The sequence below is a fragment of the Copadichromis virginalis genome, linkage group LG23 (assembly GCF_057382275.1).
Source record: "Copadichromis virginalis isolate Kocher_CV1m ecotype Utaka linkage group LG23, C_Virginalis_male_GT1.1, whole genome shotgun sequence".
NCBI lineage: Eukaryota > Metazoa > Chordata > Actinopteri > Cichliformes > Cichlidae > Copadichromis > Copadichromis virginalis.
Window position 1 is genome coordinate 29428884 of NC_140639.1, and position 10146 is coordinate 29439029.

At 40.0% G+C, this 10146-nt stretch overlaps 2 protein-coding genes across 3 annotated transcripts; one reads left to right on the forward strand and one right to left on the reverse strand.

Annotated features, from left to right (window-relative positions):
• mtrf1 (mitochondrial translational release factor 1) lies at window positions 1-6387 on the reverse strand. Its single transcript, XM_085448872.1, has 9 exons — window positions 5821-6387; window positions 5528-5625; window positions 5362-5443; window positions 5131-5238; window positions 4752-4924; window positions 4544-4661; window positions 3543-3679; window positions 3353-3451; window positions 1-3272 (listed from the first exon to the last, which is right to left on the reverse strand). The coding sequence occupies exons 1-9, from the start codon at window positions 6215-6217 to the stop codon at window positions 3135-3137; spliced, it is 1350 nt and encodes a 449-aa protein (XP_085304998.1). The 5' UTR covers window positions 6218-6387; the 3' UTR covers window positions 1-3134.
• On the forward strand, window positions 6383-9076 carry ccdc122 (coiled-coil domain containing 122). 2 transcript variants are annotated; one of them, XM_085448876.1, is made up of 6 exons: window positions 6383-6660; window positions 7020-7126; window positions 7739-8137; window positions 8217-8333; window positions 8491-8564; window positions 8689-9076. In XM_085448876.1, the coding sequence occupies exons 1-6, from the start codon at window positions 6633-6635 to the stop codon at window positions 8765-8767; spliced, it is 804 nt and encodes a 267-aa protein (XP_085305002.1). In that variant the 5' UTR covers window positions 6383-6632; the 3' UTR covers window positions 8768-9076. The 2 variants fall into 2 exon arrangements, with proteins under 2 accessions (XP_085305002.1, XP_085305003.1); XM_085448877.1 differs by lacking the exon at window positions 7020-7126.
• The last annotated feature ends 1070 nt before the right edge of the window (window positions 9077-10146 follow it).

The following is a 10146-nucleotide window of genomic DNA, read 5'->3' on the forward strand; positions in this document are numbered from 1 at the left end:
CCACATGAGAAATATTCATTATATCTCTTTATAGGCTTATTGATCAAGAAATCCCTCAAACAAGTAATAAGAACAGATTAAAAAAATTATTGGACTGCCTCTGACCTCCCTAGATGATCTTTTTAGGACCTGCTGCCCCTTACGAACAAACAATATTCTGCAGGACAAAACACACCCGTCGTACAACCTTTTCTTCGTACTTCCATTCAGCAGGCGTTAGAAAGTCCTCAAAGTCCATACCACCAGGTTGCTCAACAGTTTTTTCTCAGGACCATCACAGAACTCAACAGACTCCACCTATCCTTCTTGGCAAGATCAACTTAATTTAATGTAAGTATTTAAGCTTTTGTGTAAATAGGTTTGTGTGTGAATGCTGGTACTGATCACACAAGAAAATTTCATTTTGCTGTAGTTTTTACAATACTGTGCAATGACAATAAAGGTGACTCTTAATTCTGAATCTATGTGCCCTCCACAACAGTTCCAGTTTCTCATGTGGCCCCTAGGGAAACTTAATTGCCCATTCCTGCTTTATACAGTGGTAATAACACAATAAAACCTATAAAATAGTTCAAATAATACAAAATAGATGGAAATTAACTGTCACTGCTGCGGATCTGTTTTACATACAAGCAATATTGTCAGGCTTAAGAAGAGATGCTAAAGGATTCAATTCTAGAAAAACAAGCAAAAGAAGTCAGAGTTCCCAAACCAGAAGATCTCAAGTGTCAAAGTCAGAACATCTCAGAGGAAAAGCCCAAAAACTGAGCAATGACATCATCCTCGGAAGTCTGTATACTGCAAAATACTGTGTTTGAGAAACAGTTCCATAAACCAAAGCAGAGTTAGAGTAGTTATAGTCTATACTCTTCCCCTTAAACTGGCTTCACTGGTTGTGTGGGATTCACTTTCATAATAGAGGTCCAAAACCTGTGGCTCACCTATTATATGCAGTACGAGATTGGACGAGCATGAGTAGGTTGATAGAGGGGATGAGGCTGGCACATGCCGTGTGGGCAGTTTCTTTGCCTGCCATCAGAGGGCATCCGTCTGGTTCACAATTTCCACGATGTCGCCTCTTCTGAAGGTGATGCCGGCATCGGCGCAAGGGAAGGCCGGGTCCTGCTGAGGTCATGGCCAGTCATGGCCCATACGTACAGCTAGCAAACAGAAACACACAAAACAAATTTTTAATAGTGTGAATATTTTTATGTGAACAGAGGCACTTACCTTTGACATGTACCCTTCAGCTACAATAAAACTAACATGTTTAATAAATGAATTAAAAAATATTTAGTAATTGGTACTCATTGCTTTCAATCATGTCTCCCATGGGAAGCTGACATAACTTAAAAGTACAACAGAGTCACTTCTTCAGTTTAGCAAAACTAAATATTTATTGTTAATTTTTAAAAATTATTTTTAATTAAACAAAAGTCAAAGATCTGGACATTGAAAACGTAAAAATATGTCACAATTTATTTTTTTAAATTAAGGCACCTGATTACTTCAATTGAATTGATTACTGCTAATAACAGTAAGTTTCTTCAGTTTAACAGTATTTTCTTGGCATCCACTAATAACACAGTGCAATGTCTATTTAAGAAATATGAAAATAAATAATTTTCAAAAGAATATTAAATGCTAAAGACTAAGGATGGGAACTGATAAGAATTTAGCGATACCAATTATCAATATCATTTAACGATTCGATTCCTCATTGATTCTCTAACTGGCTGGTTAGGGAATAAAATATAGCACCACCAGACTGTGGCACTGTCCTTGATTGGAATGGGAAAAAGACTTCTATGCAGTTGGACTTCTTGATTCACTCTCTGCTGCAGAAGGATGGGCAGTCTCTGGCCACAGGTCAGACTTTTTTCACTAAACACAGCAAGCGTGGACATGTAATGCTTCAACATCAGCACCAGAAACTCCTCTGCATGTCCTCATTGCCAATTCTGCCAAGTCTGCAATATAAACAAAAAATAATAAACACATTTTAATATGTTAATATGTTTAAGCAACCAATTTTTATATACCCCAAAGATTATATACTTCTCCTTCTTGATGGGCTTTCTTAGGCAGAGGTCTACAGCTGCAGTTTGGATGGCTGAAAACTGCTGACAGAATCTCTCCATCATCACAAACATGATGTTATCATTTTATATTGATCCTAATCTGTTGATTTACATTTTGGCTGACTTTTATTCAAGTATTTAAAAAGTATTCATACAAAGAAGTTACTGTTTCTCCTTGAGGATTACTCTTGCCATGTGGGATTTCTTCATCCATACAATCACAGAATGAATCCTTCCTGTCCAGTTGGAAACTGTATTGCAGCTGTACAGCTTTCGGCGTCCAAGATTTAGTGTGTGTGCAAAACGTGGCAGCTTGATAAATTTCACCTTTTTCACAGCTACATCCATGCATGCCACAACCTTCTCTTTTACTCCAAACTCCTCCAGGATTTCTCTGCCACAGATGTCCCCATCTGTGATTCATAGACTGCCTTATTTTGAGGACTTTTTCCTTATTCTGGCCTCATCTGACATAGTACCAACATTACAGTGAGGTAATGGTCTTGAGTAGAACTTGTCCATCCATCAGCTGTGATGACTGCCTTTGTGACATGTTTCAGATCTGAGATCAGATTGCGCTTTTCAACCTCATACCAAACAGGGACCAAATGATTTGTTAAACGGTCTCTACTTGGGGGATGGTATTTTGAATTGAGAGTGTTTGTCATCTCCCTATAGAGAATCTGTCTAGTAACTGCCCGGTGACACTGATTGAACACATGTGCCTAATAAAATGGCCAGTAAGTGTGATTCAGTGTGTTCATTATTTTTAAAAAGCAGCAGTTTTAAAACCCATATTAGCTAAAACTGTAATGACAGGCCTGTTAAAGGTGTTCAAGTTACTCCCTCCTTAATCTTTAGTGTTATTTAGAAAACTGCAAAGGCACAAAACACACAAGTTACATTTTATTACAAAAATAAAAACCTCTGTTACTTTTGGTTTGTCTTACATTGCATCATTTGCAATTAATTGCCCAAATAATAGAATAACATGTGTTCTGCAGGCACAGAGCAGTCAGATATGTCAGGAAGCACATCTCCCATAAGCTGCTCTCAGTCTGCAGACGGTCCAGATTCTGTTCGTTTCAAACTGCTGTTGTTCTCCGCCGCCTCGAGAAGAGCCTCCTTCTCTGTGTGTTCAAGTATATCAGAGATCAGATCATCGAGAGCCTCCCCACCTCTCATGAACTCCTAAAAACAGACATGAAAAAACACACAACATTGATTTTTACCCTTTAGCTGAAGTAGATAACACTGGCTTCAAACCTAACCTTGATGTCCCTCGTTGTATATCCGGTGCGGTGGTCTGTGACACGATCCTGACTGAAGTTGTAGGTACGAATTCTCTCTGACTGAGAGCGTGTGCCCACCTGTTTTTAGACACAGAGGAACAATGACAAAGTTGGAAAAGAGAACAAAAATCTGTGAATGTTACAGGTTATGTTTTCCTGCTTCACCCACCTGCTGCTTTCGTGCTGTATTCCTCTGTTCAGTCTCTTTACCCATCATGCCTTGGTAGAGCCTGGCTCTCAACATGCGCATGGCCGTTTCTCTGTTTTGCAGCTGAGATCGAGTCTGCTGACACTCTGCAGTTATTCCTGCAAAGAGGAAAAAACCTGCTGTATCTGCTTTATGTGTTAAGTGATGCATAAATGGATCATAAATGTATTAGGCAAACTTTAGATGACAACTTGGCACTCAACATTAAAATTTGATCCCTTTGGGTTCCAAAAACACTAACATGGCAACACACAAAACAATGAAGCTTCAAATCATGTGGCCATACAAGTAGGGCAGTCAGGTGATGTACACTATATTGCCAAAAGCATTCGCTTGTCTGCCTTCACACGTGTATGTTGGAACAGGAAGGGGCCATCCCAAACTCTTTCCATAAAGTTGGAAGTATGGAGTTATCCAAAATGTCTTGGTATGCTGAAGCATTAAGATTTCCTTTCACTGGATCTCAGGTCCTGAAAACCAAACCCACACCATAATCCCCCCTCCACCAAACTTTACACTTGGCACAATGCAAGTACTGGTCTCCAGGCAACCGCCAAAGCCAGACTCATCCATCGATTCGTCAATCCAGAGAACACGTTTCCGCTCTAGAGTCCAGTGATTTACACCACTGCACGTTTGTAGAAGCAGTCTACATGGTGCTTGATTTTATACACCTGTGGTCATGGAAGTGATTGGAACACCTGAATTCAATGATTTGGATTGGTGAGGCAATATAGTGTACCTCACTCAGTTATCATTCTCTTTCAAAGGTGTCAAGGGACAACTGCCTCCTCGAAGTGACTGGTCTGTCTTAGACAGAGGTGGTGGAGGAGCTTCCATGATTGGTTACCACAGAGAGCACCTCCCATAGTGTGTGAGTGAGGTTTGAAAGAGCACATCACAGTGGCTACATATTTTATACAATCTTTGAGGAAGCAAAACGGCATGGTGGTACAGTTTACCTGTCGGAAGATGAACTACGCGCACTGCGCTGTCTGTTGTGTTAACACTTTGCCCCCCAGGACCACGAGATCTGAACGTGTCGATTCGAAAATCCTTTGGATCGATGTGGACTTCAAACTGCAAGCACCAAAGATAAAAACAGAGATGTACTGTTTAACCATTCCAGTAAACAAAGAGAAGTCATAAAAAGAAAAAAACGCAGTGTACCTCAACTGGCTGAGGCAGGATGATGACAGTCACGGTTCCTGTGTGGATTCGCTGCATCCTGGAGGAGAGCCCCACCTCAGGGATCCTTTGAACCCGGTGGGTTCCTCCTTCGTGCTTCAGGTGCCTGTACACGTTCTCTCCAGCTATTCTCGCTGCTGCATGGTGCAGACCACCTGAGAGACACCGTTCATGCAGCTGTAAATGTTTTGGTAGGAGGTTTATGTCCACTGATCACCACAAGTTTAAATTTCTACTCTAATCCACACATAGTCATTCAATCCCATGATGAGTGAGTTGGAACTAATAACAAAGACACTTGGGGGGGGGGATACAGCAGGAACTATTTATGAATGATACAGAAATACAAAAATTACCTTACCATACTCTGCAGGTGTGTAGTTCAACACCTCAAAGTCCCAGTTTTTGTAAAATGCAAAACCCTGGTACATGTCAAACATTTCTTTGGTGAACTGCTGACAAATGTCCCCTGAAACCACACATGAGAAAGTATAACACTTATTTTCCATAATAACGCTTATTTGCAGTATTTTACTGTGAATTGTATTTTGAATTTATAAAAACAAATTCAGAGTTTTGCTTTCCTTCATACCTCCTGTTGTCCGCCCTGATACGACCTCCAGCAGAACATTACTCGAGTCAAGAGGATCAGTGGGGATAAGAGCTTTGATTAGCTGCGGTAAAGAGAAAACCTCATGAAGAAACAATGGTCCGTCACACACTTCTGCATTAATTAGCTGTGTCTTTTGGGTTCTTACGTCTCTTCTTAAAGCCAAAATCTTGCTGGAGATTTGTGCTTCCTCCTCTTTTAGCAGCTGGGTCAGATCTTCATCTTCATCTTTGGTGCCAGCTAAACCTGCCATGAGTAAGGAAAATAATTTTATTTATTGTATTTAAGAATGCAAAGTAAAACTGTGCTCACACAAAGCAGCAAATACATGTGGTATTTAAATAGTTAGAAGACCTCGTGTGATGGTTTTCTGTGGTTTGAGAGGTGTGTTTATAAAGCCATTACATGTATATATAGTAAGCTTAAAAAAATCCTACTCACCTTTTAGAAGTGAACTGACCTCTTCGAGGTCTTTCTGAGCTTGTTCAATGCTCCTAAACACACTTGCCAGAGGCAGCAACTCAGTGTGCTTCTTTGTGAGCCCCTTTCTGTCTGACTCACTGAGGTATGCATGCTGTAGCTTCTTGCTCAGGTCTCTGTGCTCCTCCATGAGCTGCTCGAGATACACCTGAACTGACTCGTTCTTGTACAGCTCCCCCAAATCACTGTGAAAGAAGCGTTTAAACATTACTCTGCCCCAGTGTGGCACGTCTGTCCTGTTAGCATGTTTCACACTGGCGTGTCCCACAAGTGTCCTCCATCCTCCTCTTCTTACTCCGCTGCTGTAAACTACACGGGTACACAAAGAGCACAGTCTGAGGCAACGCCTGACAAGCATTTGACTAAATTTAGGCGGTGACAAGTGAAGTAAAATAATGCTCGCTAGTTTTATTTTTGTGTTTACATGCGAGACTGCTGCTGGCTGTAAGAGAGACCGGATATAGTTTGACGTGGAGAAAAAGTGAACTGTGGGAATCGTAGTCGTATTGTATCAATGGTTAGGTTACATCCCGCTGCTCATTTTTCTAATTGCAAATAAATTAATAAAAAGTAAACTAAATAAATACTTTCGTTTATATTGTAAATGAACATATTAACTTAACACCATATTAGCTTTGTTTATTTAATCTTTTTAAGTTAGTTGATTTCACATTTTTCTAGGGTTACTTGAAACCCAAGGATAAAAATGGCATGCTGTCATTGCTAACTATCAGACATAAACAGTATAGAAAATTATAAGCTAGCAAGTCAATATGCCAAACTTTGGGGTCAGTGAAGATGGTAAGATGTTTTGTTTGTTTTTGGCAATACAGGAAAGTAAATATATGTCTGCTTAATTGTTTAAGCAACTGTACATAACTTAAACTGTAACAAATAAATAAATAGAGCTGATGTTAGCTTTGTTAGTCTAGCATAAGCTACATAGCTAATTAATGTTAGCTCAGAGTAAGTAAAGAAGTTGGTGTTTGCTACTTTTAAAGGCCTAATATTTTATTGTTTTACGTGATCAGTGGCGTCCATTTTAAAGAAATAAATAACCCCTTGGCTTAAACTTTGCCAATGAAAATGAAAATTTGGCTAAATTGGCAGCCAGGTAGTTATTTTATAGACTTTCACAAAGTGATTCTCATGATTTCCAGGACCGCCTGGGTTTTCGTTAACCAAGGCAGTGGAGAATGTGAGTCAACATGGCTATACCCAGAAAGAGGCCCTGAAAGAGAAACAGAGGACACTCAGTACCCTGCAGGTTCATCTCTAACCCTATTCCCCTACAACACTGATTAACTAAATGCAAAACACATTGGGCAATTATTTTTCTGAAGGGGCCAAATGAGCAATTTTTTATTTTAGCTTTTTTACAAGCTTTTTGATCTGCTCCTCCACAGTCCCGCTTTCTTATGTGGCCCTTCGGAAAAATTAATTGCCCATTCCTGCTTTGTACAATGGTAATAACATAGTATAACATATAAAGTGGCTATCATAATACAAAATGATGGCATATTAGATAGATTTTTTTTTTACCATGGACACATCACTCAGCCTACTGAGCACAGTTCTGTGCACCCAAAGAGCCAGGAAAATCCGTTGTCTTGTCCCAGAACTATACTATATGTATAATGATGCAAATATAACCGTCAGAGTAACTAAGTCATAAAATGTTACATAAAGAGACCTAATTAACCAAAATGTGCCTCAAATCCACCACAAAGAGGTGTCAAATGATCAAAAAGAGTCACAAAATATAATTAAAAAACACAATGGGAGAAAATTGTCTAGAAAGTGAAGTAAACATTTATTTGCATAGTTTGTGGCTTTCTTTATGACTTAATTGGACTTTTTGGTTTGCCTTATTTTCCAGGCAACTCTGTCAGAGCTTGAGAGGAAAAACGAGGGCATAGACAAGGACCTGAGATCAAAAGTGAGAGAAATCCTAGTGCTGGAAAGTGAGATGGAGCAGCTGGAGCAGCAGACCAAACTCCTTCATGATCGCTGTGTATCCATCAGCAAGGAAAACACAGAACTCCAGATTCTGATAGGTGAGGAGGAGGAGGTTGCACTAGTGGCGCTTGCAGGGTTCAACGCTTACCGAAGTAAGATGGAAGGCCACAGGGCAGCTGTTTTGCATGCAGTGAGCCAGACAAAGGCCCATAACGAGCTGAAGGAGAAGAAAGAACTAGTACAGATGCTGAGAAAGCAAAACGAGGAGCTGAAGGAAGATTTGAACAATCCAAATGGAAACACAGTGCAGATGGCAAAGGTGGTCTCTTCATTTTAATCATAGGGATCTTTTTCAGAGATCTTCAGTATCCATAACTATTATATGCTCATGTGTGCAGAGAGAGATTAAAGCTCTGAAAGAGGAGGTCTCCCTGAAGATGAAGACCATATCTGAGAAGAGACACTGGCTCCAAAAAGAGTCTGAGATTCATGCCCAAATAAAGAAAGACATAGAGGTGTGCAGACTTACCCAACAGAAACCAGGGACATCTTATGAGGCTGACATTTGTTCATAAAACAGCTAAATCACCTAGATAGAATTTGTATCAAGACATGAGTTATGTTTCAGTCTGAAAGAAAGCATCAACAACATCACTTTTCCCCCTTCCTCAGATCCAGAACAGGCGCTATGAAGCCATCATGAAGCGCCTACGCTGCCAGCTGAGCAGGGCACAAGCCAACCACAGGTAGAAATACTATAAACATGTGACAGTAGACATGCTACAAATAGCTCTAAATGCCAGAACAGAGATGATTGATGTCCTGCTTCTAAATACTAAAGGCTACTAAGTTGTGCCTACTTTCCCTTAGGCAAATGTCTGATGATATCTACCACATGAGGAGACAGCTAGCCGAGCTCAGGAGTCAGCAACAGTCATCACAACCATAAGCAGTCAGTGGTCATCGAACTGTAGTGTCAGATTAATGTGGGTTAATTGTTCTGTTATTGAGATAAATGTACACCAGTTGTTATTATGAGTGTGTTAGTTTAACAAGGAAGGAGCATTCTTGTTACTGAAGTTAAACAACAGGGGGCAGCCGTGACCACTGAATGCCTGACTTTATCTGTTTGGCTTTCTTGCTTTATGCCAGATATTTATACAAGAGTTATTGCTGAATGTGTTCCTTGACATGTGCAAGTTTTCTTTTCTTGTTTTTTCCCTTTTCTCAGATGAAAAGCATAAATATGGAAATGAAAGGTCTTGTGGCTCAGCATCAGCACGGGCGTGGGATGGGATTTTAGGTCAGGTGGTGTTAGTGAATCAGTTCATCCACAACAGTAACCCGAGCAAAACACAAGCCAAATGTCCACTGTAACTGTCAGTGTGGCAGTGCTGCTTTGGTACACCCTGTCCCAGCTTCTGCCTGACTGGGCCACTTGACGGTTCTGAGGCGACAGTCCCACTGTCGGGTTAACAAGGGCATGACTGTGCTACTTCAACCATAACGCGAAAGTAATTAAACAATGAAGCTGCCTTTTCAGAAGATAAAATCACATCAGAATGAATTGAATCAGCCTCTGAGAAACCCCATAACTTTATAACTCTACACTTTTCACATCTGAGTTGTGTCCTTGTGGGTCTTTTGCATTATTTGAACAGCTGTTCAACAAAGCTCAGAGATGTTGCTGAGAGGTGGATTTTTATGAGCTAAAGACTAGATTACAGCAAATTTGATTAAGACCCAAAGCTTAAATAGAAGATTCTGTTCAGAGTTTAAAAAAAAACCCCACAAAGTTTTAGCCACAAAGATGTTTGCAACATTTAAGAACAATAATTTCATGAAATATTTGTGCAGCGGTTGTAGGTATGTGTTGTCTCACCTACAGCGTTAACTTGTAATAAGTAAGTGTGCAGGAAGTCTGGTTCAGTGTGCGTGAAGTCAAGGACATTGTCTGGTTAACTAAAGGTTGAGTTTCATCCAACATACTGAGTTTCATTCAGCAGTACTGCTCTATCTGAATGGCTTTGTTAATTACAATGCTGCAAAAAAAAAAAAAGAAGTTTTGAGCCACCACAGCAATCTGTCAGAAATACAGCATATAAGGCAAAAACAGAGTTTGTACACTTCTTTTTTTTTTTTTTTTTTTAAATGACATCAGAAACAGCAGTATGCGACATTACGTGATGGCAGAGCTTCAGTTCATCCTTTGTCATTTTTTTTTTTTTTTTTTTTTTTTTTAATAAATAGGACAGGGGGAATGAATGAGAGAGAGAGGGGGAGAGAAAGAAAGAAAACCCAAGGGGAGAAGAGACGGTGAGAAGGGGG